Genomic DNA, 26,786 nt, shown 5'->3' with positions numbered 1-26,786 from the left:
GAAGAAGCCAATATTCAATTGATTTCAACAATGTGGTGGTTTGGGTCACAGGTAGACGGTGATGATGAGACTGGATTTATAAGATTTAGTGGTTTGGATGAGGACATATTTACAGACAGGACAGAAGAGAATTTGGATTCAGGGTTGTTTTAAAGTGAGAATAGCGTCAATTTTATTTAATAATTTAATCACTTAATTGGTTGTATAACTTAGTTGTTTAGATAGTGGTTATATTAGATTCTACATACTAATGATATCTGGCTGGCTGGATGCAATTTCGCTTTCCGGATGCACTTCGCTTTTGCCGACCACCTGTAAGGTGGTTGGGTCGGTGCGAACACCGACGATTAGGAGCAGAGTTCAGGAATTGAGTTGATTAATTGACTACTGTATCTACCCAAATTACCTAGAAGACCCGGCACTTGTTTGAGCGCACTTCTTCTGCAACCTCTCTTAGAATCCGGTGGCTAGGAGCATAGCCACTTAGCGTGTGTCCCCCTTGTAGGCGACGTCGCAATGTCTCCTCTGGCACCTTCAGGGCTTTTGTAGCTGCATAAATAGACTTGTATTGATTTGATTTAACAGCTAATATTCGCGTTCTAGAGCCTTAATACTCCTTTTTTGAACCATTATGGGCAATGGTAGTAGTGATGGTAGTGGTGGTTTTGATGGGGCGGACCCAACCCCACTACCCCCATTACACCTCCCCCCCTATTACACCACGACCTACGTTACTGTACTCATGCCTGGTTGACATGCTAACAGTAGCAAGAACCGATTCCTCTCATATGTGACACTCTTCACAACCTGCTCTGCTTATCACCGTTGAGATATGTCCCGCCCAGCTTCAACATGTCTGCGGCCTCAGACACCATCTCCTTTACAATGTCTCCAGCCGGCTTAATATCATTAATCGCCCCGGAAACCTGGCCCATCAAGAAAGGAATATCGATATCCACTCCATCCTCGAAGTCCTTCTGAATGGGGACAACACCACTCTCCGTCAGCTCCTTGATCTTCTCGGGCTGTGCCTCCCACTTCGCAATATAATCGTTCATCTTGACTCTCAACGGGCGTCCACTGACCACCAGAGTCCTCAGGGTATCATCAAAACCAGCAGATACAACGGCCTCCTTGTGTTGCTCACTGCATCCAGCCTCAGTCGCCGCAACGAAGCGCGTTCCCACCCAAACACCAGCAGCTCCCTGCATCAAACTCGCCGCTAAACTACGTCCATTGTAGATACCACCTGCAGCGACAACCAGTGCCGTCTGCCCCTTAAGAAGCTTCGGCCTGTACTGGCGCGCAACATCCACAACAGCCGGGATCAACACCGAGTTGGGGATGTTGCCCGTGTGTCCGCCACCCTCGCCTCCCTGAGCACATACGATATCAACGCCAGCATCGAGAGCGTACTTTGCGTGCTTCGGCGCGCCAACCATGTTCATGATGACGATACCGGCATCGTGGAGGCGCTTAATCACATGTGGCGGCGGAATTCCGACAGCGCTGATGAACAGCTTTGCGCCCTCCTCGATCGTGACGGTGATCAGCTCGTCCAGCTGGCCGTGAGTGTAATCGTGGTTGGTCTTGCGCGCGCCGTCGCCGACCTTGGGGAGGGCGAGGTCAACGCCGAAGGGGAGGTCTTTGGAGGTGAGGTTTTCCTTGAGCTCGTGGATGATCTCGCGGAGCTGGTCGGGGGTGTAGCCTAGACCGCCGATGCAGCCAATGCCGCCGGCGTTGGATACGGCAGCTGCTAGGGGCCCACCCGACGTGCGCGCCATGCCGGCGAGGAGGATGGGGTGCTGGATACCCAGGAGGGTGGTGAGGGGGGTGGTGATTGGAGCCATTGTGAGGAGGTGCTTCGTGGGTGATTGGCAGATTGAATGGCTTGCTAGATGAAGGGTATTATTCTCAAAAACTCATGATTTACAAAGGTATCCTCTATATAAGCGCTTGCGCTTGATGTGAATATCCGGGGGTTCATGAAGCTCGGTTGCTTGCGGATACAGAAAGTGTGGGGTATGTAGAGAAGCGTGCCGAGGCATGATATTTCCCCAAAAATGGGCCATCGCAACTTCCCAACAAGAGGATAAACTCCAGAACGTTAATACTAACACGTGATAACACCGAACAAGTGGCCATAAGGCAGTCAGTCATCTTGCACCGAAGTCTACGGTAAGAAATAGCTCCAGCTGATTGACACTTTTTAATTTAGAGTTAACCGGACCTATTCCTCCATGTCGGATATTCTGTTTGCCATGCTGACGACGACCTGAAATGTATCGCAGAGTCCGGAGATGCACGATTCGTCCCTTTTCGGTTCAGGCGACATGTTGATATCATGCCAGAAGAAGAGACGTGGCAGCGGCTGACCTGTGGGACTTAATGGTCGTGCGGGTCACGTGAGCTGATAATGATGAGAAGAAACCGGTGAGTAGTAAGCGAACTTGATTCCCTCAACCACCCTATTCGACAATCATTTTGCGGACAACAGCCAACTACTTTAAGGCGTCTTCTCCTCGTATGGCAGACCGGTTTTGCATCAAAAATCGGTGGCCAGGACAGCAAATCCATTCTCAACAAGGTGGGCAGCAAGGCATGAGCTAAGCCATGCCCAAGGAGGCCTGGATTCATGCCCAATGCTCGCACAACGCCCGGCTTTGCTGCCATCAAGGGCATCAACTGGGTCGGTAGAGGTGACAACATGTAGGTCGCTTCTCGATGTAACTTAAACTACTCTCGAGTTTCCACGTCCCTTGGGCGATGTTTTCCAACCATCCCTGCTCTCTCCAATCGTCATGGCAGGATTTCTCACTGCACAACCACGTCTGCCCAACGCAGCCTAAGGGGCCCTAGTGGCCTGGCGCGTTGAATTGATTCGGGCCTCAAAGTCAGTCGACTCTGGCGTAGCAAATGGGCTACGGTATGAGACGAGCCTAGCGAAGGTCATTGCGGGCTGCCGTGGACACCCTGACGTTGAGTGCCATGTTTAATACGCTGGTTCGTAGTGGACCGCAGCTCCCGGTCGATTCCACAAGAGGTTGCCATTTCCGAATCATTTGCGCGAAGTGAGGCCAGTGAAGCACGCTGTTTGCGAAACCCCAAGCAGGTTTTACAGGGCTATAGCTCCAGCAATGGTGTTAGGCCAGTGGTGGCCTAATTTCTCTCGCAATTAACATGCGGCGTCATGGTAGGAGCGCTGACCGCCCCATCATAATTGCGAGAATGGGTATTTATGTTTCTCGGTCTCCCCTCCGATCAAATACCTCCCCAAAAGTCAAAGCACGTTGTCCCAAGCTGTTCTGTTGCAGTCAAGACTACATTTCCAAGCCTGGTCCTTTGCTTATACTCACCGACCCACCTGGATGTCGAGTTGCTGGTATCAACTTTCCTTATTACGAGCCCAAGATCCGGATATTTCACTTCACTGGTATACCTATCTGCAAACCGCAGCGTTGGTGGTACATTTGCCAATTTCTCTGTCTGACTCCTTATTCGGTTGGATCTCTCATTCGCCCTGATGTTTTCTTCTTCCGTGAGAAATGTCCAGCCGGACTATATGGATTACAGTCGTCCGATAGCGACTGGTCCTAATGATCTTCGCCGAAGGTACGAGACTTCATAGACAGTATTAAGATCGCTAGCTGACAAGGGTCAAGTGATGGGCATGGAAGTGGGCGAGCACCACCTCCAGCAACCTCATACTATCCCTCCTCAAGGTATTTGTGTTGATATCCCAAGATAAAGAGTCTTACTGAACCATATCCCTAAGTATCACATACGTTTCAAACTCGGTGACATCCGCTTACAGTCCAACCTCCATCATGGCACCCAGCGATCCCATGGACCGATCAGAACCTATCTACTCACCCAACGGATACCAGAAGGAGCCTGTATCTGCCCCTTATGGAAATGGAGCCGCTCCAAACTACGGGTCCTACAGCAACCGTACATCTCCAACGCGGGAAGCAGGTGGGCGTATAACACCAGAATACATCATCACTAACTACCACGGCTCAACTGCTGTAACCGACACGGCACTTGAAGCTTCAGGGCGGCCTCTGAGTGGGCCTCCCAACACGGACCGAGTTCATCCACAAAGGCGTCCGTCCAACCGGGACGAGTTTGATGGGCCTCACCAGCTTCTACCCCGCCCTCCGTCAGGATATCTGGAGCAAGACAGGGATCTACCCCATCTTCCCACCAACCTGGTAGTCCAGGAACAGGACATTATTCTTACCCGGGTTAATGAGCGCCTCTCGCATTGTGCGTTTGATTTTGTTGCCAAATACGAGTTTCCCATTCCCATAGACTCCAAGATGCGACCCGTGGAGCGCCCAGAGGACCGTGAGTGGACTGAATGGGTATACCTCTTGAAGCGTCTTGCTACCAAGCGTCGCATTCCGGCTCGCGTTTTATATAACGGCCAGATCAAGCAATTTGTCACCATCCTGGAGAACTCCCTTGAGATGAGGCATGCCGCCAGGAACCAGTCCAGACCATTAAAGGATGACCGGAACATCTTGCAATTAATATCAGCCGGAATCCAGGTGGCCAAATTACTGCGAGATGCGGACTCGATGTGTTATTTGGACCAATTATACGTTGCCACAGAGAAGCAAATCCAGGAGAGGAGCCATAGCAGCCGCTATCGTTGATTATTGGAACTCTTCGAATTTTAAATACCTCAGGACCACGTTTAAATTTGGCATCCAGCCTAGGATTCAGTGGACACTTGCTGGAAGGGTCACCCGCCACAGTGACCACAGTGCTCTCATTCCCGATGAGCAGGACCATGTAGGAGCCACTCAGCTGCGCCGATATCCCCAAGGCTACGGTTCCATCCAGTGGAGGTGTTATTGGAGTAGCAGTTTACGCGTTGAAGGCGCTTGGAGTATTGGGTTTTGTGTGTTGGCCGTTCAGTTCAGCAATATGTGCCGAGGTTGATCCACGGATGGAGATTTTGCTGAAAGGAGCAAGTTGCACATGACGAGACTGGAAGGCGGGTTTATCCATTGGCTACAGTATGTGTGCGTGTCTTTTTGTACACTTTTAGAGATCGCCCATCTACCTAATTAAATCTCGATAAACTGACTTGAGGCTTTGTGACCGAAAGTTCATACTGCTGATCCCAAAGGGGCTGAGGATCCTGCATCGCCGTCGACGTTGTTGTTCGCCTCATCTGCACGTTTGATGCATTGCAAACACATCACGAAATGATAAGAGCTATGCGGATGCATAATACCGCATCCGGATCCACCGGTGGGGACTGCAGGGCGGTTTGGATGTAGGTGCATTGATAGGTTTCTATGTCTCGGTGTAGACTTCATATGTTTATTGCTATAAAGCTCCCACGAATTCAACTCGTGGACGGCTTACTACAGGCTGACCAATCCTTTTTTTGGCCGACTTCGAATGACCAGAGTAGCATTTTGAATATGCTTCTCGCCAGCATATATTGGAGGACGAGTACGTAACGGACCGGGGGGAAAGGGTTGCAGGCAGTGCCAGTTTCTGGACGAGAAATGTATGTGATGATCATGCCGAGTAATTTATAATACAGAATATATATGCTATTGGATAGTTTGTTTGTCCTGATTAGTCCTCCTGGCGCACTGGTCTACGCCAACAGGGTGGATGGGACGGGCTGTCTAGGCCCTTTGTTCTTTATTCCACGAACGATATTTAAATAAGTGACGCTCATGTCCATGAAAAGGATAAGAGGTAGGCAATATGTGGTTTTGAGTTCATACAAAAAAGGAAAGAGTTGGCCAGTCTTGGCCCAGGCGGATTGTCCTTGGCTTTGCCATGGAGAGGCAAAGACGACACTTGGCCTGATACTTAGCAGTATCCCAAGAACGGTGTCATGAGAGGCGGCTTGCATCATGATCCGTTCCTTCAGATATGGCAAGGAAGTCGGGCTTCCCTTGTCGATTGTGACATTGTCAGTAGAGAATGGAGGATTCACAGACGGAGGAGAATTTCTTATATGGAGCATTAAGCGAAAAACTGTTAGCGTGGTTCATTATGGAAACGGGAACGGGTGCCACGTGACCGCGATTTTCATTTACAAATTCCAAATTCGCTCGGTGATCTGGTTCTCTTCTTTTTCATGGTAAGCACGACTAAATCAACCGTCGTCCAGGTATTTCCAACTGGCCGATCGGTCAAATTTACGTGCTAGATGGTTTTGGGAGACGATGAATCTTTGCAATGACTTGTGACCGAACAAACCATTGCTGTCGACGACTCCGAACATTTTCATATTTTCTTTAACTTGGAGACCTGGTCTAGAACCTTTTGGGATCAGCGGATGAGCCGCTGATCCAAGTTGGGGAGCTTCACTTATTGATATAATTAATATACGTTTACATCTATCCATAGCAATACTACAATGATTTTATTTCTCTGATCTGCTACAAAATATAGCTGTTGGAGGGAGGGAGTTAGGTCAACTAAAACTTGCTTCGGTAGCAACCCAAAACGGTTTCTCCTGAACCGCCGATAACCAAACGATAAGGAGCCTCAAAACGAGTACGTACCATACCTTGGATACGTTGCCGTTTTTGTAAATACGAGCTTCGCCGGCAACATTTACATGTGAATAGGGCAGTTTCATATTTCTTCATTTATTGACCTTTCACTCGCTTTACCTATGATAATTTGCCACCGCCAGAGTACCAACCGACACCACAGAGCTATGTTGTCAAGCCCGCTGCTCCAGAGATGAGCCGATAGATGACGTCCTCCCCCGTCCCCAACGCAAGAAGTGGCACATTGGCCTCCAGGCAATGTCTGAACGATGGAATCGGGAATCGCTTTCCATTGCCAATCCCGCGCCACAAGATAAAGATGCCTTGAGGGCACTATCGCGATCACCACATCCCTATCATCGACATAATCCCGAACTCCGGCCCGCCAGGCACAACCTGAGCACCCCGGAAAGCTTTGCCGCCGATGGACCGATTCTTCATTCCGAGGATCTATACAGACGCAGCACCGACAGCGACAGCGGGACAGAAGCAGACGATGAGCACTTCCTCCTCGGGTTGCCGGCACCCCGCTCGCGGCCGCGGAAAGGCTTACGAGGCCTCGAGAGATCGAGCTCATCATCACCAAGTCCCGCGTTATCCATGGTTGACCTCCAACAATCCGCGCGGCGACAAGAATACATATCTGATGTTTTGAACACACTTAAAAATGAGGAGGAGCGGCGTGCTCGGGAAGCATGGGATAAGTTCAGGGCAACAAGGAAGACGGAGGTTCTACGTCGAGTTTTGGAGGTCGCCCTTTTGCTTGGCCTGGGACAAATAGTATATTCCGGAAACGGGAGAGTTACTGCTTCTCTGTGGAAGAAAGGTATGTGTATGACGGCCTATAATTTGGCAGATACTAATTCCGTTCCAGAGTTTACGTACCAGGCCGCCACTATGGGGTCATTAATGGTGCTCTACCCTATTCGACTATCATACTATTTGGCTTGTCAAAACTCCTTCAAGAAATGGCCGTCACTCCGTATCCCGGCAACTTTCGACCCAGCTCCGCTTCTCTATCCCTCCTTGCTCACGAACTTTGTCACCACTCTCCTGTCGTTTTCCAACCAGGGGATAGTTCTCCCTAATATAATCCTCGGCATTTCATCACTTATGCCCGAGTTACTACCTTCCTTTGCCAAGGGCGAAGATGTTGCTACATTACGTTGGTTTTTGTCTTGTATACCCCTATTTGCTTGGCAGTCGCAATCGAATCTTCTTCAAGATAAAAGGTTGCTTCCTGAGAGTAATATCAGCCCAGAGATACTTGTTTTGATATGTCCTTTACATCAAGCCACCTGCTCGGTGCTGAGATATTTAACGACGACCAGCTTGTTGGAGACTGAGCTTCAACTTCTTTCTATTTCACTTATTAATATACTGCTGTTGTCAACTTCACCGCAAATGGTGATCTTGCAAGCTCTCATGTGGGGCGGAGGGCTGTCGTTGCTCATTTCTTGTGGCTTCGCCCTTAGATGGGTGATTGCGCTGGAAAGAATTCCAAGATGGAGGTTTAAACGGAGTGGAAACGCCCTTGGACGCCCAATAAAATCAACGTCAAAGTCGATTTTAAAGAAGCCTTTGGGAAAGCTGAGCGAAATCCTACACTTCGATCGGCCCCTTACGCTGGACAGTGAGGACGATATTTCTTCGGCGGTACAGAGAGTCAGGCCAATGCGATTGAAGACAAACCTAACGAAATCCAATACGGTTCAATTTGAGAAAGGTTCAATATCTGCGGTATCTGAGGAACCAAAAGAAGAGTTCGCCTCCCGTATGGATGGGGCTCTAACCGATTTGACAAATCGGGAAAGGAATCGAAGAAACACGTTCCCATCGATTCGTTCACCTAAGCGCCAGAGCGCTCTCACTGCATCGGGTCGAAAGAGGCGCTCGGCGACCTCTAGCCTCCAAGGCTTCTACAATCTCACCGTAGCGCAAGCAACTATTCGCAAGGGGCTCTATGCTGCCTACGTCTACCTCTGCGTGCTCCTCATCATATTTGCAGGAATCCGCACGTACGTCGGGAATGTCGCTTTATCTGGCGCTGAACCCATTGGCTGGGCCCTAGCATACATGTTCGGAAACTACCCCTGGCTCCGGATGCAAGTCGTCACCCTAAACCTCGACCAGTGGATCCCCGTCCCCGAACGCCTCCCAGCTGGCCCGGTAACATACTTCCACGGCCCCTGGATCTCCCACCTCCGCTCCAACATCGGCCTCGCCAACACCCGCCTCCTCATCTCCGCCTACTGGCTCGCCATCATAATCCTAGGCCTCACAATCGTCATCAACCTCTCCTCCACCGTCGAAGTCGACACCCGCAGGAAAGTCTTCCACTTCATGATGGTCGCCATGCTCCTGCCGGCGACCTACATCGACCCTACGTTCGCCGCCCTGGCGCTCTCCCTCATCCTCGCTGTCTTCCTCCTCCTCGACCTCTTCCGCGCAACTCAACTACCTCCGCTTAGCAAACCAATCGCTTACTTCCTTACGCCCTATGTGGATGGTAGGGACTTGCGCGGGCCAGTGGTGATTAGCCACATCTTTCTCCTAATCGGGTGCGCGGTGCCTCTCTTGCTCAGCCTCGGCGCCGTCACAAGAGCCGATGATGGATGGGAAGTCCCGACTCGGGACGTGAGTATGGTATCCGGCGTGATCTGCGTCGGGATGGGTGATGCAGCCGCATCGCTTATCGGCCGGCGATACGGCCGGCGCAAGTGGCTGTGGCCTGGTGGCAAGAGTTTGGAAGGCAGCTTTGCGTTTGCGGTTGCGGTGACGGTGGCGCTGATGGCGGCGAAGGTGTGGTTGAGTGTTGGGGGGTGGGAGGATGGGGGGCGGTGGGGGATTCGTGGGGGAGGACGTTGGGGAAGGCGGTGCTGGCGGCGGGGATGGCGAGTACGACTGAGGCGGTGTTGACGGGGGGGAATGATAATGTGGTTGTGCCGGTGGTGTTTTGGTTGTGTGTTAAGGGGTTGAGGATTTAAGGTCTGCTGCTGGTGCACCGGGGCTATGGGAGGGTTTGTAGAAAGAGGATTGAATATAAGGCGGTGGATTGTTGGCGTCTAAGGATATAGGAGCTCTTTCACAAGGCTATGAATATACGGATATGGGCAGTAGATATTATATTAATACCACATATTGTATGATTACACTTTACAACATCCATTTTATCTTCTCTACAAACCGATGTCTGATATATCATATAGCAGTTACAGTCACCGGATAAACATTCTTCCCGCCTCAAAGCTCTCCCCGCCATATCCTAACCATAGCTTCTACCTCACCTCACCTCACCCCACCAACCCCAACCCCACCATGGGAGGCGACGACTACTCCTCCGCCATCGGCGGCGGCCTCAAGCTCAAGGGCTCCAAACCCTCTGGCATCAAAAAGAAGAAATCCAAGTCCTCCAAATCCTCCTCCGCCGCCGCCTCCACCTCCACCACCCTCACCAAACGCCCATCATCCGCCTCCCCTCCTCCCCCCACAGACTCCAAAGACACACCCACCTCAGCATCCGCAAAAGATGAAGAAGACGCGCTCTGGCGGCAAGTCGAGGAGCGCGAGCTAGAGCAGGATTACAAGACGCCGACGGAGAAGAGGCATGAGGAGATGAGGAGGAAGAGGTTGGAGGATCGGTTGAAGAGGGAAGGGGGGGGGAGGACGCATAAGCAGAGGGTGGAGGAGTTGAATAAGTATTTGAGTGGGTTGAGTGAGCATCATGATATGTATGTTTTTGTTGTCCTTTCCTTGGGGGTGTTTGGGGGAGTGGTGTTGCGGGGTTTTGCTAATGGAGGTGATTTACAGGCCGAGAATCGGACCGGGATAACAGGAGGAGGGCGGTGGTTATGTTGGGGGCTGTTGCGCGCTGGCTGTGCGATGGAGTTTGTGGGGGGGGGTTATGGACGAGGGGCGCATCATGAGGAGTTTACCTTGTATTGGGGGATTAAAAACATGGATAGTTGGGACGAAGCATATCTCAGCATATCCATGTGGCACAAGCTCATCATGCTGTGAGCAAATATGATTTGTTTTTCCCAAATATAAAGTACAATTGCGATTTCCGCTGCAAGACCACAGCTTTATCGAGCGACTACAATACAGCCATCATGCCGACGAATAGAATGAATCCATATCCTACGACACCAGCACGTCGATTAGAACCCGCATTCCCCTGCAAACAGTCGGCTCTGCATTCTCCGTAGGCTGGCTCGCAGGAACCACGGTGGAGGCCGTGATAGTGCTCGTTGTACCCTCCCCATTCTTGCCGGGTTGGTATTTGTTAGCAATATACTGCTCTAGTGCACCGTGAAGCTCGGGGTCATCGGAAATCGTAGGTAGGAGCTTGGTGAACTGGATTTCGTCCGCCGTTGGCGCATGGTGCTTCCGGACCTGTCTGTCCTACAGCCGCCGAGGTACATGTGACTGCGAAGACGGTGAAGATCGTCAAGAAAATGAGGAAATGCCGAAAGGAAGGCATCCTGGTCGAGGTGATAAACCCGGGCAGCTTCATCCACCAACCCGCTCTCCACCCGCCATCCAGAACCTGTCCTGATCCTGCCGTGCACCTCACCCCATCCAATGGAGCACTAGACTGTGCGACCCCACCAGACACAACGTCATGGCTGTGCTTCCGCCGCATCGGGGGTGGTATATATATTTAGACATGAAACGGAGACGGAGGAAGATAAGCTGCGTTGGCGTGTCTGGGACCAACCAAAGGGTTGGACCACGCTGTTGCTTTCGGGGTGGTGAAAGGTCGCCGAGGGAGGGGGTCTCGTATCCGGTGTCACCATGGGTGGCCGGTTTCGGGAAACGGAGCGGCACGAAGAGTAAGTGAGATATGGTTCTGGGGAGTTTCTTGGAGTGGTTTCCTCGGAGCGAGGTAGGAGGAGGGAGCCCGAAGTATTGGATACACGTGCTTTACTGGTCTGACTTGCAAAGGGGTCACATTTCATACATCATAACATCAGGAACAAGGTTTACGGGGATGAACCATTGAATAGAACCCGTCTAATCCGTCTACCCAACCCTTTTTTACACACCATCGTCTTCTCTCTCCAACTAAAAGGCCACAAATCTTGTCCTACATCTCATCTCATCCCATCCCAACCCACCTATCTGAAAAAAGGTCTTGTCTACACCAACCCACAAAGCCAACTCCATCTCCTCCTCGCACAAGCTGGGCAGAAGCCCTGCCTGTGCCGAAGCCGGAACCAGTACTCCGGGCAGTCGCGGCCGGGAGTCCTGGAGGTGAGGGAGAAGGGACACCAATCGGTGGTCTGTGTGATGTGCCCGCAGCGGCTCCAGCGCCAGTCAACCTCTGTACACATTGTCAGTAGCTGTGAGGTGGCGGTGTGTACTGGAGTTGGCGCTTACCTGCTTGCTTGTCGAAGGTGTCGAGGGGAAGCGGAGGATGAGGAGGTAGGTGAGCTGTCTGTTTTTCTTGGGGATTCGAGGAAGAGAAGAAGAGGGGAGATTTCCAGCCCTTTTTATACACGCGGCGGGCTTCTGGTCTGTGTTTCGAGTTTTGAGACTTGTGAATATATGTCGTCGTTTGGGTGAACTAGGGGGTGGCGAGACAAAGAACATTGCTTAGGAGGAACATGGCTGTTTCGATCAAGGTAGAGGATGAGATCAGTGGTATCGGGCTTTGTTCATTATCAGTCTTCCTGATTTATTGTCTTATTGTCTCTCGTGCGCGGAACATAATACAACCAGTTTCTCCGTTTTTCTTTGCTTTCTGAGTTTCCGTATATGCCACCTTCGACATTTGAAATATATGCGCCATCAACAAGAATAAAGTAGCTTCATGCCGAGCTGGGGGAGTTGCACGGCGCCATGAACCGCCGTTCGGCCTTTGTTCAGCAACTACCTGTCTAAACTTCACCTCCCTGATTGGTATTGTTCAAACATTCACTTTGTTCTCATTGTTCCCATTATTCCATGCTACCCCAAGTAACCCCATGGACGCCTCAGCCCTGACTTTGAAGGGCTGTATGTGGTCGCAATACAGCGTCGGGATGCCGCATCTCTTTTCAAGCTCCCATGATGAGGAAGGACGAGAATTATCACTCCTGCGCATTCGCTACAGGAGAGATACCATTTTGTAAATGTCCGAATAATCCACTCAACCGTGCTATGACTCCGCATTCTTAACCTCCTTGATTGAAGTTGGTACACTTCCACCATTCTCGACCAAAGTTTGCGTCAGCGGCCGTAATCCAGGGCTTGCAGGCGCGCCATTGGATCGCCGAGAGTGCCCCGAATTGACGGAGACATTCCTGCGCACGCCGCCGGGATGTCTGGGGTTATCGCCGCCTGCGCTGGCATTGGACAGCGATCTGCTGATGCCGCTCTTCTTGGTGATTGAAGTCGGCGTCGCGGGTGGTGGGGTTCCTCCCTTCTGCACGTCTTGCACCGTCTTCTCGTCCGCGGCGGTACCGCGCATGCCGATTAGGAAGTGATCTTGGTTCTCGATCAAGAAAACCAAGACGTTTTGGTTCAGATGGTACTCCTCTGGAGCCATGTCGTGCTGGGGATGAGAGAGCATTCCCGGTTGGAAGATAGCGGCCAAGTTGGCCGAGTCCATTCGGTTCTCGTCGGACTTCGATGAGAAAACAGCTAATAGATCGAGGATATATAGCAGTAACTGGCGATTCAGAGGTGGTAGCTCTGTAATTAGTTGTTGATAGGTCTGTATTTTGCCATTCGTGTCCTCGGGCGAGACTACTTCTTGCCCCATGACACTGCGAAGAGGGGCACGGAAACGATCGTATAGATCCAGAGGAACAATCGGTTCCGGAAGTTGGTTTAGATAGCGCCGGAGCACATTTGCTGCGTCATGAACGGTGTATCCATCCCAGTCAAGGCCTTTTCCATAGCGGTCAGGTGCGTTGAAAATCGCGCGCAGTTCCTTGATCCGTTTTTCCGAGCCACTCATACGGAAAATGCCCTCCACATTGGTGGCTACATTACAATCAGCCAAGAATTTAAAAGTTGCTGGGGAATAAACTGACCTTTCTCCTTCAAGTATACACCACACTTCGCCACAACTATAGGCACATATCCGTAAATATAGCTGTTCCCTTCTGCATCGACCAAGGATATTGCAACGTTCGCATATGTAATACTTTGTCGCAAAGGTACACCAAAAATGCCAGCCGGTTGTTCTGCTTCATGCGATTAGTCAAATGCCTTATTTATAAGAATACGCGGGATGCGCAAGGAGCCGCGCTGTAACTGTACAAGGCGCCGCGGGGAAATTGCCTCGCTGCCACTTGGGAGCGCTTGCCCGCGCGATAACGATGCGCAGAACAAGTTGAGGGAGAATGGGAGGTTGAGGGTGAGGCAGTTGGTGCGTACCTTGAGTCTCATGGTTCTTCTGGCTCTTGAAACCCTTCCACCATGACTTGAGGTCTCTCTTCGTTGGGGGCGAGGCCGCTGGCGGGACAGGGGCGCTCTGATGTGTGAGTGGGAAGTGTCGGAGCGTCTTGGGCTGAGGCTGTGAGTATGGCTGCTGCCCCGATTGCGCGCTGTGGCCGGAGGACATGGTGGCGTTTGCTCAAGCTTTGAGGTGAGCAATAGCTAAAACTACAATCACTCGCAGGTATGAAGAGGATATCGAATGTTGGTGTGTGGCTGGTATGGCGCTGTCGCAAATTGAAACTTGGCGCTGCTTATATGTGACCGCCTGTGTGGATTTTGAACATGCGGAACTGTGTCGCCTGGAGGGTAGATGGTTTAATTCTTAGATTCAGAGCCACGCGATAACGCAGAAGGTCGTTCCCCCAGGATTGCGAGGTGTAGAGTGAGTGTTTGCGGGGGGGCGGAGAGTCAGTGTCGCGTCTTCCGTGTGCCGTTGGCGTGGGGTCGGTATGTATGCGACAAGGCGAGAAAGGTTCAAATCAGAGACTGGTAGGGTCGCCGCTGGGTATAGAGTAAGTGGTATGATTGAAGGTATGGGATAGAAAAGAATGGTCTTCCTATTTGTGATTGCGGCTATTGGGGAGATGTGGAGGAGTAGACGCTGTGGGATAGAAGTTCCAGGCGCTACAGAACTCTTAGCCGGATTTGGGCGGCTAGAGAGAGACCGGTAGGTGTACCATACCTTAAAAAACGGCTTTACCGCTTGGGATCCAAGAAGAAGCACGAGTAGAAGAAAGGCAAATAAGATATGAGGTATAGTGAGGATATTAATTGTGATTGATATGGATGATATACTCATATATATACTGTGAATGCCTCTGTAAGATGACGCCCAAGGATTAATATAGACGGCGGAGTTACATTACCTCCTGATTGCTTGCCTGCCCGCTCAATCAAGCAAGCTATGCGCCGTCCATAGAGATTGTACTCCCATCAGAACATCCCAGTCACCGAACGATATCTATATATGAAATACATATATAAATACAAGTATAAATACAAGGCCACGCATTCAACCTCCATTTGGAGAGGGTTGTACCTCTTCAGAAGGGACCGCTTTGAGGGGAAGTGTGTTGTGTTTGTGGCGGCGGCGGGGTCAACGCAGGCAGAGGTGATAACAGGGAAAGCGCAACTGCAACTGGACGCCAAGGCGAAGGCGAGGGAAAAGGATATGAAATACGGAAACACAAACTCATGATGTGCACTGCATGAAAGCAGCATCATGGTGCAGAATATGAAGAATTTGAAATATCAGAAGGACGGGAGTTTCTGAGTGATGCATACTGCTTAGTTGCGGCCTGAATTACAGCCTGAGGACCCCAAGCCGGGGACGGACATACCTATTTCCCCCCCCTCCCCCCCCCAACCCTCCCATTGGCTCCATTCGCGAGTCCAAAGAGCAACTTAAAATGTCCCAACGCTAGCCATGGTACGTACCGCTAACTCAGTCGCCGCTAAACTCGAGGAACTACGAATGTTTCAAGCTTCACAGGATTTATATCACCAAACAAAGCTCACACTACCATCTATACCATCCCCGACCACGTACCTCTTCACACCATACCCACCAATATAATACCCGCTACCAATATAGCAATATGGACGGGTAAGCAGTTCACCCAGCCAACTTACTACTCGCTCAATCGATGCCGTCGGGCAGAGGAAGGCCAGAAATTTACATAGCCGATTACTAACAGCCTCTCTCTCTCGCAGACTCGGACTCAATGCCTCGGAGCAGCGCGAATTCCAGGCGCGCATGGAGCGTAAGCAGATGAAGGAGTTCATGAACGTATGTCTACCCCCCATCTCTCTCTCGCATCCCCAAACCAGCTCCAGCCGGACCATCAACACCACCCACCACCAATGATCTCGTCACCAATACACCTGCTAACATGCAACCCACAGATGTTCTCCGGCCTCGTCGACCGCTGCTTCGACTCCTGCATTGACGACTTCACCACCAAGTCCCTCATCTCCCGCGAGTCCGGCTGCGTCAACCGCTGCGTGCAGAAGTTCATGGCTGGTAGCGAGAGGATAGGACAGCGCTTCTCGGAGCAGCAGGCGCAGATGATGAACGCCCCCAAATAAGCGCCATATATTGGCCCTGGGGAGGGGGGACGTGTACGATAGATATGATGTGTGTTTGTTCCGCATATAGATGGGCTGGGATGCCGAATGGGATGTAGGAACACGGCGGGAATGGGATGGGGTGCTGGGGTTTGATGGGTTGTGAAGTAAAAGCACCCGGAGAAGTCGGGTGTCCGATGTAGGATAGATCTGTTTAGAAGTATAAAAACTCTATTTCACGGTCTGAAGGTTCACTTGATGATTTTCAGTGACTATGAGGACAGGGGACTTCAAGACGGCTACAGCAAATCGAATTGTACGGATATAAAAACACATATATCATCAATAAACTTAATATGCGTGTACAAACTATGAAGATGATGCACCACAACTCCCAGATGACCCCGCCTGGTCCGTTACGCAACATTCTTTACGCACGATATAAAAACACCACTGTATCTCACAGATATTTTCCAACCCCACGCCAACCAATTCCCCCATAATCCTCCCTATCAACCCTCATTAAGTTGCGTCAACACATCCTTCAGCCCCAGCAGTTCATCCACGACCTTCTCCTCCAGCTTCCCCGTCCTCTCCAGCTCCGACTCCGTCAAGCCCAGCGGCACAATCCGCTGGCTCAGCAATACCCTGCTGCTCAACCAATACTCGACGCTCTCCAGCACCGTAGTAGCATCCCACGGTATCGGCAAGACGCCCGACACTTGACCGCGGCAGCTATTCAATATCATCGTCAGCAGTGCCAGCGAATGCGCCTCGGACACTGTTAACAGCGCCACGCGAGTCTCTCTCCTCGGCCTGCCAGGTCGTCGCTCGTCATCGCTCGAATCGAGCGAGTGCTCCGCCTGCTCCAGCAGATTTGGGAACTGGCTCAGGAAAACCGCAACCTCAGCCGCGATACTAGTCTCGAGGCGCGCGAGCAGATGCAGAAGGAGTGGCAGAATACCGCGTGCCCAGATGCTGTAACAGCGTATCGCACCCGCGGAATCGGCAAAGGGCCCGACGTTAGCGCGGCGCATGTATACTGTGAGAGGGGCGGAGGAGAGGAGGCCTAGGACGCCTTCGACGGCGAGCTGCTCGGCGATCTCAGGGATGGTGGAGAGCTCAAGGAGGAAGAGGATGCTGAGCTCGCCGTAAACTGGGTCACCGTCGATGGCCAGTTTGTCTGCCCAGGAGAAGAGGGCGGTGGCCATGCGGGCTGTGCCGTGCTTGGAGAGAATGGCTTGTACCTCGACTGTTCGGACCTCCATGCCGGGCATGAGGAGGCAGTTTTGCAGGATGGCGGTGATTATGGCGATATCATCAGGCATGATTGAGCCGGATTGCTGGTGGAGGGCCGTCGCTAGGTCTCGGAAGCCTTGCCCAACAATATTATCGAGTATGTCCAAGGCTATAGTTAGGTTTGCTTGGGCGGCTGCGGGAATGGCATTCAGCGACGAACGGAATTGCTGATCTGTCGTGTCCTCCCGTGTGTGGATTCGTAATAACAGGAAAAGCACCTTTAGCAACGTCCTATAATACTGAGCGGCTTCCGGTCCATCCGACAGGGCCAATTCAAAGGTTGTTTGCAAGTCGCCAATGGCCCTCCAAGCAATTGGAAGAAGCTCCTTCAACATTGGTGTATCTGGGTTTGTCTGCAGCAGCTTCTGTAGCAAGGTCAACGCAAAGTCTGCCCGGGTCTGGTTAATTCGCGAGAATATAGCCTCCGGAGGCTGACTCCTAGTATTGGATATCAGACAGTCCCGAGCAATTTCACACGAGATCGTGGCGACTGATGGACCAATATCTGCTGTTCCACCAAGGTTGTGGCTCAGCTCAATGGCAAGCATTTCCCAACCACGAAGAAGAGACTAAATTCTGTTAGTTAATGGACCGAGTATAGAGTGGTGCAGAACGTACTATTTGCGCATCAACCACGGATAGGTTGACATTGGCCTTTATCAGCTCTTGAATAATGCCGTCACCCTTCTTGCCCTTCCACGCCTGGTGGAAACATAACATCTTGTTAGCCAGTTCTATGTTGTAAAAATAGTCTTTTCCAAGCGTTTGGATTTGTAGTTGGGTAAACTTGAAGCTCTGCAGGTTGCAGCCAGGATAACGAGCTTCCAAGTTCCTCTTAAGATTGGTCTGAAGTGAGGCATTATAAGCTGGCGCTGCAACTCCGCATCGTATGAAATATTTCAGTTTGGGGAGTATATCTTTGACAGGGGCAATATTTCTCAACTGCCGCGAATGATAGAGGTGCATGGCTAAAATTTCAGCGACATATGCAGCCATACGTGCCTGGAATGCGCCCTCGATCGAGCGATCGGTGCTTGCAGATGCAGCCAGTGCCTCGAAGCCACTAACATGATCCAGCAACGCTGTGTTGAAGTCTGAATTCTTCAGAGCGTCTTTCATAGCCCATGGCCAGTAATTCTGAGCCAGAGAAATAAATTGTAGAATAGCCAGAGCTCGCGGCATGGGAATTTGTTTGATGTTTGATAGCTCCCCTAAGGCAATGCTTATCAGAGATTTCGAATTCGTGGCTGTGCCATTTGCGTTCCCTTTCAAGTTATCACGGGGATTTTTGCCCGTAAGAAGATAAATGGCAAACCACTGCTGGCGGTTGCTAACAACAGCAGACAGCAAGTTCCATATCGGAATAACGTGGTCATCGCTGTTTAGTGGCTTTCCTAACTGCAATAGCATGTGAAGGAAGTTTTTTGATGTTTCTTGTCCAAGGTGAGCAAGTAACGAAGGCGGCTCTCCTGTGTTTGCAGATGCAATAATTACAAGTTCCTTGAGTAGAGTTGTAACAGGCAGTCGATAGGCCCAATTAACAGCGTAAAGCCTGGCAATGAGCGGTGAAACTTTGAAAAGTTGGCCTTCTAACTGCGAACCTGATCGTTCAAGTAGCGTGCCGACTTTTATCAAGGTCTTCGTGAAGCCGAGGATCGACTTTACTTGTGCAATCCATAGTATACAATATTGGTTCCGGACCGTCGACTCTGGAGTTGCGAATCCGTCCAGAAAACCTCTGAATAAAGATTGGAACCGGAGAAGACCCGATGTTGGCGATAGAAAGGTTTCCACAACTTGGCTTGCTGCGGGGCCCAGTGACGATGCAAGGTTTGAACCAGAAGATGGATCCTCTCCAATGCCATAGTTGTAATGCAGCAACTCATCGAATATAGATGAAATATGTTTCGACAGTAAGAGGCGTTGCTCGGGGATCGCATAACGCCAATTGCAAGCACTTTCAAACACCCCAAGAAGAGTCTTGGTATACGATGTGGTGACCTTTGAAAGAACATGATCTGGGACACCAGTTCCTAAATCATCGGTATTGCCAGTCTGTGTAGTAGATTTCAAGCCGCCTTTCCGGAGGACAGCGTGTGTGACCAAGTCTTCAACTAACACTCCAAAGAGATGGACTGACGATAGTAAGAAGTCAAACTTTGCGTTTACAAATTCGATGCCAGACAGTATGGTCGTAAGACGACCACTACGGCCTTCTTGGTCAAGCAAACCTGAGCGAGCGATCAAAGGCCACACCCTTCCTGGAAGAACAGGTACCAACGCGTGAATGAATTGGACGCAGGCATTGAGAAGATCAAGGTTTGCTTCGGAAGCTGACCCGCCGGCTTGTCGTTCCAGCTCCTCTTCGAAAATTGAGAAGACAACCAACACAATATCGCGGTTGCGGTCGAGGCCGTCACTGGCTTGCTCAAGTATCCGATGGGCTGCCCCGTTCGAGTCACCTGTCCCGCCATTCGACTCGTTTATCCGGATGCTTGTTCTGACAAGAGTGGCCAAAATCGAAACAATCTCAACAAGGTCTTCTTGAGAGGCAAGCTGGTCTTTGATGGCGTCGACATATTCTCCAGCACCCATCCCAGCCTCGAGCAATTTTCCCAAGTATTTCAGACCTGAGTACTCGTAGAACCACACAGCAACCCTAGGATTGCGTTCTGAAACAATGCGTCCTTGGGTGCCAGCTGGAATGCAAAATTCGTTCGTAATTTGTTCTATGCCAGTTGAAACGCCCCCCGAGCCAGTTCGTCTGTACATCAAGCTTAAGTTCGCACGAGGCTTGAATAGCATTACATTGTCTGTTAGTTCGACAATATTCAAATTCTCTTCCTCCTGTGTGGTCTGGTAGTCTCGGAAGTCGTGTGGTAAAGCAAACATAAAACATGTGAGATTGTCGAGAGACTGGACGGCAGCAGGCGTGCCATCATCTGCCTCGTACTCGCAGCTTGAAATTGCACGGATAAACCTCAAGAATGGAAGGCTTTCGTAAGGGTATCTCGACGCTGCTGCAGATAGGAACCTTTCAACGAGGTAATCATCCTGCATAAAATATGTGACGGGATTTTCGTCAATCCGAGCAGAGTGAAACGTGTTCTGGTTCCAATAATCAGTGGCGCCCGTCAGGCACGACAATGCTGCAGATACAACTTCCTCGCCGTATTGGACCAGGGGTGTAGTGCATCGAATAACGTCTAAGATAATAATCCGTATCCTTGAGTCAAAAATGTCCGCCAGGTCCTGCCCAGAGCTCGCGCCAAACGTGGTTGCCAGCATTGATAATACACTAAAAACTTTGATCTGGTCTACCGCACAGACTGCCAAGTAGTGTATAGGGCTTTCTTTTTCATGTCCGGTCATGATAGTAGCTATCACTTCCGCGAAAATTCCAGTATCAGCTGTCGCGCTCGGTCCAGTTGATGAATTTAACCCATAGTTTTCGTCGTCATCCTCCGTAGCCTCAAGGGCGCGGGATCGAGCTTCCTCCTTCTTTCTTGTCAAGTCTTCCATGGCAAATAAAATAAGCGCCCATGCGAGAATTGCTGGACTAGCGATAGTGGACACATTGAATGCAGCCATGGAAATTACCTCGTGTATTTTGAGGATAGTCTGGAGGTCCGTAATATATGATGGCGTGCCATCTTCGGTCTCCGGGGCCTCGTTTTGGCTTTCGTCATAAATCTGCAATACTGTATTTTGGCAATCAAGCATTGATAGCGATACTACCGATACAAGCGACTGGATAGAGGACGTAAGGGTGAGTAGCGACGGATCGGGGTGGCTAAAGTTTTCAAAAAAGCCATAAGCAGACATGAATTGAAACCATTCGAGCACATTTGCACCTGAACGAGTGTCTTTCCGATAGTCCAGGATCAACAGAGAGATCTCCAGGGAGTGCACTGCCTCAATAACTCGACCTTGGAGCCACTCAGATTCGAAGTTAGGTCGGCCACCCTCGCATTTGAACCACCCGCTTCCATCATTCAGGGTATCAAAATTTGCCTTCAGGGATGTAATGCAGTAATGCAAGAACCTTTCCGGGTTCTGCTCCTGTGATGTGACAAAGGCTTCTGCCACGCGGTCTATCCATGTCGTCTCAGCGTTAAGGCCCTTGCCTTTCGATTCAAACGTGCGGAAGCCGACATGAAAAATCAATTTGCTGCACGCTAGAATACTCTGGCGTTCCGTAAGATATAACTGAACGGCGCGAAGTCGTCTATCCTCTTCCGAATCTGATTTATTTCCGCCCGCAGCATTCTTCGCCGCGCTGAGAGCAAGAGATAGAAGATTCGAAGACTCGGTATTGATATTCCCAGCAGCTGTCTTGAGGCTGACGGCTTCTTCATTCGAGAATTCGCTTTTGAGTTGCGCAGCTGCCCGGGATTGGTATTCCAAAACGATAGTCCTCAACGCTGAAACCTCATCGACCTGAACCTCTTTACTGAGCCACAGCGCATCCTCTTTTATTTTGTTGATATCGTATTCGCAATTGCTAGTCGGAGCAACATTGATAGCAGCTGTTTTGGTTTCGAAGGCAGCTTTGGTGTTGGATTGCGAGAATGAAAATGGGTGAAAAGGTCGCGACAGCAATTTTTGAACCTGCGTGTCACTAAAGAAGCTCTCTAAATGGGAATCCGATGTCCCAAATTTATCAAGGTGCAAGAGGCACGAGTATGCTGCCCCCCAGGAGCTACGCTGAAGTCAGTACGAGTGGTTTTGAGTTCAAAGAGTTTGGATAGGCATACATGAGGAGCTGTTTGTTGGATAAACATTCCTCCAACGGGGGGAAATAATTCGACTCATTATTTGACACCATTGCTATCGGGCACAGCAATGTATGCTGTGCAGGAGCAGCATGGCATGGAGCTTCAAAACGCTCTTCGATGTCTTGATAGGGTCGCAAGTGCTGCGCGGCTGTTTATTTGGCGCGTCGGGAAATAGTGCAACCGCGTTTACAAGGGACCCTAGGGTGCCGCACTTGTGGTGGGTGAATGTGGGGCCGAATGACTCTATCGCTAGAGGCTACAGCTAAATAATATCTCGGGACAATTGCCTTCGATAAGAATACCACTTTCACTCAACACCAGTACATGACCCAAACTCTTCTCTCAAGCCGGTTTTAGGTCGCCGGCCACTGGAAGAAACTGTGCGAGAAATTATTATAAGATCAACATGCCTTCTCTTGAACTGATCGACCATTCGCCCCACGGGCATGCCACCGTGGCGCCGCTCGAAAATGCTTCCAACCTTATTATGATCGATAACTACGACTCGTTCACCTGGAACATTTACCAATACCTGGTGCTCGAGGGCGCAACAGTTACAGTTTACCGTAATGATAAGATAACTGTGGAGGAACTCGCTGCTAAGAAGCCAACGCAACTGGTCATCAGCCCTGGCCCAGGTCACCCAAGCTCCGACTCCGGAGTAAGCAGAGATGCTATTAAGCGTTTCGCAGGAAAGATTCCTGTTCTTGGGGTTTGTATGGGACAGTGGGTTTTACGTTGCCAATTCATACCTATGGAAAACTGACAATTGGCAGGCAATGCATCTTCTCCGTCTTCGGCGGTGAGGTCTCGTACGCAGGCGAGATTCTGCACGGAAAAACGTCGCCTTTGCGACATGACTCCAAAGGAATGTACAAGGGACTTCCACAGGATTTACCCGTTACACGATACCACTCGCTAGCCGGAACACATCCAACTCTGCCAGAGGCCCTAGAGGTGACGTCCTGGATAGCGAGCCCTGAGAACAATGATGGGAAAGGTGTCATCATGGGTGTGCGTCACAAAGAATACGTCGTAGAAGGAGTCCAGTTCCACCCGGAAAGCATCTTAACTGAGGAGGGCCGGGTTATGCTGAAGAACTTCTTGAAGATGCGTGGTGGTACATGGGCGGAGAACGAACGGCTTCAAAAAGAAGCTGCGTCCAAACCTACACCGCCTGGGGCCGCCTCTTCCCCGAAAGAGAACATTCTCGACAAAATATTTGCCCACCGAAAGGCTGCTGTCGCTGCGCAAAAGCAACTCCCATCCCAGCGCCCGAGTGACCTTCAGGCGTCTTATCATATGAACCTTTCTCTGCCAAACATATCATTTGTGGATCGATTAAGGCTGTCCCCATACCCACTATCTCTCATGGCCGAGGTTAAACGGGCATCACCTTCGAAGGGTATAATATCCATTTCGACGTGTGCGCCTGCCCAGGCCATGGAGTATGCACTTGCTGGGGCGAGTGTTATTTCGGTACTTACGGAGCCTGAGTGGTTCAAGGGGAGTATTGACGATTTGCGTTATGTCCGCCAAGCGCTGGAAGGCATGCCTAATCGACCGGCTATACTCCGAAAAGAATTCATCTTCGAGGAATACCAAATACTCGAAGCAAGACTTGCCGGAGCCGATACGGTGTTACTCATCGTGAAGATGCTGGACGAAGCAACTCTCCAAAGGCTCTACTCATATTCCCTGACTCTAGGGATGGAGCCATTGGTTGAGGTCAACACCGCAGACGAAATGAAGGTGGCCGTTGACCTTGGAGCTAAGGTTATTGGTGTCAATAACCGAAACCTGGCAAGCTTCGAGGTTGACTTGGAAACTACGAGTCGTCTGATGAGCCAAGTCCCAGAAACAACAATCGTCTGTGCTCTGAGTGGAATTTCTGGGCCTCAAGATGTGGAGTCCTATAAGAAGAATGGCGTTGGGGCTGTTCTTGTTGGCGAGGCGCTTATGCGGGCGAGTGACAAGCCCAAGTTCATTGCGGAACTCCTTGGAGGCTCCCTTGGTGCGCCTAAGGATGAGCCAGAACAGCCTCTTCTGGTTAAGATCTGCGGAACACGATCTGCCAAAGCTGCTGCAGCGGCAGTTGCAGCTGGTGTTGATTTTGTTGGCATGATACTTGTCCCTGGCCGTAAACGCACTGTGTCTGAGGAGGAAGGGTTGGCAATTTCTGAGGTGGTACACAAAGCGACACCAAGGACTGTCAAGACCAATTCACAGATCAAAGCAACTGCTGGCTCTGATTTCTTTGCCGCGGCGGCATCTACTTTGACATCTGCGCGCCCTCTACTGGTTGGTGTCTTCCAAAACCAATCGCTTGAAGAGGTTTTGCGACTCCAGAAGTTATTCAACCTGGATATTGTTCAACTCCATGGCGATGAGCCATTGGAGTGGGCAAAGCTCATCCCCGTCCCGGTCGTTAAGAGCTTCACACCCGAACAGGTCAACATCGGCTCCAGAGGCTACCATACAGTACCATTGCTTGATTCTGCAACTGGCGGATCGGGCGAAAAGTTGGATATGAGCAAAGTTAGGGAAACCTTGGAGAAAGACAAAGGGCTTCGCGTGATGCTTGCCGGTGGCCTCACCGCTGATAACGTTGTGGAGGCTGTTCGTGAGGTTGGCGAGTTGAGCAGCAGGATTATCGGGGTTGATGTCAGCAGCGGTGTTGAGGAGGGCGGTGTTCAGGATCTTGACAAGATCGTATCCTTCATCAAGGCGGCAAAGAGTATTCGTTGAGTGAAGGTGGAGAAATTCATCAGGAAGTCTTTATGACCAATGATTTTAATACTACAAAAAGGTTCAGCCGTCGTCTTGCGTGCCATGTGAAATTGTCGTCGACAAAGCTCTTCCACTCGTCACCTTAACAAACCTATTCGGACATAAGTAGGTCGATTGCAGCCTCATACTCTCCATCTACAACATTCAGACAGAGCCTACCCTTCACTTTGCACTTAGACTCCGTGTAGGTTCCAAGCACAACCAGAGACAAAGTATAGGTTTGCTCATATCTTCAACACCTACCTCTACTCAGTTTCCTCATTTCAAATTATATACTTGAGCACCGTATTAACATTTCATACTCACTTAGCTTCACTCTACATCTTTTCCCTTGGAGACTGCTCGAACTAACTCAATTCGTTCTGATTGATTTACAACATCAGTCGGGTTAAACAACCTCACCAAGAGCAGTCAGTTTCACTGGTAAGACAAGATGGCCAAGACATCAGCAGTGCCGCCAGCAGACAAAATATTCGCTGGCAAGGTCTTTGTCCTACAAGGCGATTTTGGGCGTTTCCCTCGAACTCACCTAAACATCGCGCGTCTAATCGCCCGCCACGGCGGCCGCGTCGACAGCACAGTAACAGACCGAACCACCCTCCTCGTAACCACCATCGAGGAGTTCCAGAAGCGATCCTCTGCGAGTAAGTTTGTCTTCATTTTCATTTTTATTTCATTACTTCTCAGTGACCCCCCTCTGACTTTTGGTCTCTGGTTCCAGTCGAGAAGGCAATTTCATTGGGGAAGGCGAGATGCAGAATCGTTCAGTGGGATTATGTGGAAGATTCCATTTTCACCAAGAATGGGAAGCCGAGAGTCATTTCGGCGAATTTTCATGAGATTCAAAGTGTGTTGAAGAGACAGAATCGTCTCAGCGAGGCAAAAGCTATTTACAAGAAAACGTTTATTAAGGATGCCAATTCCATGAAGGGATTGGCCGATCCGGGTAGGTGGTTTTTTATTTGCCCCTTTGTTCCCCTCTATCCCCTTTTATTCTCTCTGCACGTTATATTGAAATAAAGACTACATAGTCGAACAACTATTTCCCAATTTCGCGTTCCTATTTCCAGTTATCAAATCATGGAATTCACAGCTGATGGTCCAAGAGAGTGAAGAACAATAATTACGAACTGAGACTGACGATTTAGGCCTCCACCATGTCTACGTCGACACCACAGCCTTCAAATATCTCGTGGTCTTAAGCTGCCTCACAAAAATCGACTCCAAAACCCGAGTCGAAAAATACACCCTCCTCGTACGTCCCACCCAAGTCCCTCCACACCCCCCTCCCCCATTTCTCCACCACCTAACAACCCCCCCAGCTCTTCGAATCCAACGCCTCCCCCTACACCTACACCGTCGGCGCGAAATTCAACCGCCCCGGCGCCGCCACCACCTACATCAAAGAATACATGGTCCCCTCCACCTTCGACGTCGCCTTCCGACAGTTCCGGAAGTTCTTCAGGATTAAGGCGGGGATTGACTGGGATTGCAGGTTGGATGGGGTGAGGGGGGGGGAGGAGGCGTTCGTGTATGTGCCGCCGGTGAGGGGGGAGCCGAGGGGGGTGATGCCGAAGGATTGGAAAGAACCAGAGTCGAATAAACCCGACAATGGATTGGACAAGCAGGCGGGTAGTGGTTGATTGGGGTCATTGGGGGATGTTGTCCTCGAGAAGAGTACGATGCTGCGCCCCTTTTTTTTTCCAATCTGGAGTCGTGAGCGCTTTCTGCGGTTGGGGGTAGGTATGACCAGGCACTCGACGGATTTCTTTCTGGTGGGGAATGGGTGTCTGCATTGCTTTATGGGAGGGGGGATGGAACTGGATTTTACAAGTTTGGGAAACGGACGCAAGCTTAGCAACGGCATGGAGAACAGAAACAGCAT

At 50.6% G+C, this 26,786-nt stretch overlaps 12 protein-coding genes across 12 annotated transcripts; 6 read left to right on the top strand and 6 right to left on the bottom strand.

Annotated features, from left to right (window-relative positions):
* Nucleotides 1-442: 442 nt before the first annotated feature.
* Nucleotides 443-1,989, bottom strand: VC83_03003 (uncharacterized protein). Its single transcript, XM_024466652.1, has one exon. The coding sequence runs from the start codon at nucleotides 1,848-1,850 to the stop codon at nucleotides 801-803; it is 1,050 nt and encodes a 349-aa protein (XP_024325466.1). The 5' UTR covers nucleotides 1,851-1,989; the 3' UTR covers nucleotides 443-800.
* An 850-nt stretch (nucleotides 1,990-2,839) lies between these two features.
* Nucleotides 2,840-5,426, top strand: VC83_03002 (uncharacterized protein). Its single transcript, XM_024466651.1, has 3 exons — nucleotides 2,840-3,612; nucleotides 3,663-3,722; nucleotides 3,776-5,426. The coding sequence occupies exons 1-3, from the start codon at nucleotides 3,524-3,526 to the stop codon at nucleotides 4,659-4,661; spliced, it is 1,035 nt and encodes a 344-aa protein (XP_024325195.1). The 5' UTR covers nucleotides 2,840-3,523; the 3' UTR covers nucleotides 4,662-5,426.
* Nucleotides 5,413-6,115, bottom strand: VC83_09623 (uncharacterized protein). The gene has a single exon (XM_024473036.1). It carries the CDS (start codon nucleotides 5,999-6,001, stop codon nucleotides 5,624-5,626), a length of 378 nt encoding a protein of 125 aa, XP_024328804.1. The 5' UTR covers nucleotides 6,002-6,115; the 3' UTR covers nucleotides 5,413-5,623.
* VC83_03001 (uncharacterized protein) lies at nucleotides 6,116-9,702 on the top strand. The gene is made up of 2 exons (XM_024466650.1): nucleotides 6,116-7,362; nucleotides 7,411-9,702. The coding sequence occupies exons 1-2, from the start codon at nucleotides 6,795-6,797 to the stop codon at nucleotides 9,453-9,455; spliced, it is 2,613 nt and encodes an 870-aa protein (XP_024325194.1). The 5' UTR covers nucleotides 6,116-6,794; the 3' UTR covers nucleotides 9,456-9,702.
* A 7-nt stretch (nucleotides 9,703-9,709) lies between these two features.
* On the top strand, nucleotides 9,710-10,499 carry VC83_03000 (uncharacterized protein). Its single transcript, XM_024466649.1, has 2 exons — nucleotides 9,710-10,267; nucleotides 10,347-10,499. Exons 1-2 carry the CDS (start codon nucleotides 9,726-9,728, stop codon nucleotides 10,366-10,368), a joined length of 564 nt encoding a protein of 187 aa, XP_024325465.1. The 5' UTR covers nucleotides 9,710-9,725; the 3' UTR covers nucleotides 10,369-10,499.
* On the bottom strand, nucleotides 10,500-11,428 carry VC83_02999 (uncharacterized protein). The gene has a single exon (XM_024466648.1). The coding sequence runs from the start codon at nucleotides 11,179-11,181 to the stop codon at nucleotides 10,861-10,863; it is 321 nt and encodes a 106-aa protein (XP_024325345.1). The 5' UTR covers nucleotides 11,182-11,428; the 3' UTR covers nucleotides 10,500-10,860.
* Nucleotides 11,429-11,637: 209 nt separating this feature from the next.
* On the bottom strand, nucleotides 11,638-12,131 carry VC83_02998 (uncharacterized protein; the record flags this gene model as incomplete). Its single annotated transcript, XM_024466647.1, has 2 exons — nucleotides 11,638-11,862; nucleotides 11,919-12,131. The coding sequence occupies 2 exons, from the start codon at nucleotides 12,129-12,131 to the stop codon at nucleotides 11,638-11,640; spliced, it is 438 nt and encodes a 145-aa protein (XP_024325346.1).
* Nucleotides 12,132-12,678: 547 nt separating this feature from the next.
* On the bottom strand, nucleotides 12,679-14,091 carry VC83_02997 (uncharacterized protein; the record flags this gene model as incomplete). The annotated part of the gene is made up of 3 exons (XM_024466646.1): nucleotides 12,679-13,508; nucleotides 13,559-13,711; nucleotides 13,905-14,091. The coding sequence occupies 3 exons, from the start codon at nucleotides 14,089-14,091 to the stop codon at nucleotides 12,679-12,681; spliced, it is 1,170 nt and encodes a 389-aa protein (XP_024325343.1).
* Nucleotides 14,092-15,441: 1,350 nt separating this feature from the next.
* On the top strand, nucleotides 15,442-16,358 carry TIM9 (protein transporter tim9). The gene is made up of 3 exons (XM_024466645.1): nucleotides 15,442-15,573; nucleotides 15,681-15,756; nucleotides 15,873-16,358. The coding sequence occupies exons 1-3, from the start codon at nucleotides 15,566-15,568 to the stop codon at nucleotides 16,053-16,055; spliced, it is 267 nt and encodes an 88-aa protein (XP_024325344.1). The 5' UTR covers nucleotides 15,442-15,565; the 3' UTR covers nucleotides 16,056-16,358.
* VC83_02995 (uncharacterized protein) lies at nucleotides 16,350-22,225 on the bottom strand. Its single transcript, XM_024466644.1, has 3 exons — nucleotides 22,091-22,225; nucleotides 17,952-22,035; nucleotides 16,350-17,902 (listed from the first exon to the last, which is right to left on the bottom strand). Exons 1-3 carry the CDS (start codon nucleotides 22,159-22,161, stop codon nucleotides 16,547-16,549), a joined length of 5,511 nt encoding a protein of 1,836 aa, XP_024325341.1. The 5' UTR covers nucleotides 22,162-22,225; the 3' UTR covers nucleotides 16,350-16,546.
* Nucleotides 22,226-22,517: 292 nt separating this feature from the next.
* Nucleotides 22,518-24,859, top strand: TRP1 (bifunctional tryptophan synthase trp1; the record flags this gene model as incomplete). The annotated part of the gene is made up of 2 exons (XM_024466643.1): nucleotides 22,518-22,837; nucleotides 22,888-24,859. The coding sequence occupies 2 exons, from the start codon at nucleotides 22,518-22,520 to the stop codon at nucleotides 24,857-24,859; spliced, it is 2,292 nt and encodes a 763-aa protein (XP_024325342.1).
* Nucleotides 24,860-25,334: 475 nt separating this feature from the next.
* Nucleotides 25,335-26,785, top strand: VC83_02993 (uncharacterized protein; the record flags this gene model as incomplete). Its single annotated transcript, XM_024466642.1, has 4 exons — nucleotides 25,335-25,545; nucleotides 25,623-25,847; nucleotides 26,050-26,156; nucleotides 26,224-26,785. 4 exons carry the CDS (start codon nucleotides 25,335-25,337, stop codon nucleotides 26,542-26,544), a joined length of 864 nt encoding a protein of 287 aa, XP_024325339.1. The 3' UTR covers nucleotides 26,545-26,785.
* Nucleotide 26,786: the final 1 nt, after the last annotated feature.

The sequence above is a fragment of the Pseudogymnoascus destructans genome, assembly GCF_001641265.1.
Source record: "Pseudogymnoascus destructans isolate 20631-21 unplaced genomic scaffold scaffold_7, whole genome shotgun sequence".
Taxonomy (NCBI): domain Eukaryota; kingdom Fungi; phylum Ascomycota; class Leotiomycetes; order Thelebolales; family Thelebolaceae; genus Pseudogymnoascus; species Pseudogymnoascus destructans.
The sequence above is the reverse complement of the archived record's forward strand: the minus strand, read 5'-3'. Positions and strand labels throughout refer to the sequence as shown.

Excerpts from the sequence above, each read along its gene's own strand:
- VC83_03003 (XM_024466652.1), bottom strand. The coding sequence starts at position 1,850 with ATGGCTCCAATCACCACCCCCCTCACCACCCTCCTGGGTATCCAGCAC.
- VC83_03002 (XM_024466651.1), top strand. The coding sequence starts at position 3,524 with ATGTTTTCTTCTTCCGTGAGAAATGTCCAGCCGGACTATATGGATTAC. Across the intron at positions 3,613-3,662 it reads CCTAATGATCTTCGCCGAAG|TGATGGGCATGGAAGTGGGC; the intron begins GTACGAGACTTC and ends ACAAGGGTCAAG. Across the intron at positions 3,723-3,775 it reads TCATACTATCCCTCCTCAAG|TATCACATACGTTTCAAACT; the intron begins GTATTTGTGTTG and ends CATATCCCTAAG.
- VC83_09623 (XM_024473036.1), bottom strand. The coding sequence starts at position 6,001 with ATGCTCCATATAAGAAATTCTCCTCCGTCTGTGAATCCTCCATTCTCT.
- VC83_03001 (XM_024466650.1), top strand. The coding sequence starts at position 6,795 with ATGTCTGAACGATGGAATCGGGAATCGCTTTCCATTGCCAATCCCGCG. Across the intron at positions 7,363-7,410 it reads TGCTTCTCTGTGGAAGAAAG|AGTTTACGTACCAGGCCGCC; the intron begins GTATGTGTATGA and ends ATTCCGTTCCAG.
- VC83_03000 (XM_024466649.1), top strand. The coding sequence starts at position 9,726 with ATGTCTGATATATCATATAGCAGTTACAGTCACCGGATAAACATTCTT. Across the intron at positions 10,268-10,346 it reads TTGAGTGAGCATCATGATAT|GCCGAGAATCGGACCGGGAT; the intron begins GTATGTTTTTGT and ends GGTGATTTACAG.
- VC83_02999 (XM_024466648.1), bottom strand. The coding sequence starts at position 11,181 with ATGCGGCGGAAGCACAGCCATGACGTTGTGTCTGGTGGGGTCGCACAG.
- TIM9 (XM_024466645.1), top strand. Across the intron at positions 15,757-15,872 it reads AGATGAAGGAGTTCATGAAC|ATGTTCTCCGGCCTCGTCGA; the intron begins GTATGTCTACCC and ends TGCAACCCACAG.
- VC83_02995 (XM_024466644.1), bottom strand. The coding sequence starts at position 22,161 with ATGGTGTCAAATAATGAGTCGAATTATTTCCCCCCGTTGGAGGAATGT. Across the intron at positions 22,036-22,090 it reads TCCAACAAACAGCTCCTCAT|CTCCTGGGGGGCAGCATACT; the intron begins GTATGCCTATCC and ends ACTTCAGCGTAG. Across the intron at positions 17,903-17,951 it reads CCGTGGTTGATGCGCAAATA|TCTCTTCTTCGTGGTTGGGA; the intron begins GTACGTTCTGCA and ends AACAGAATTTAG.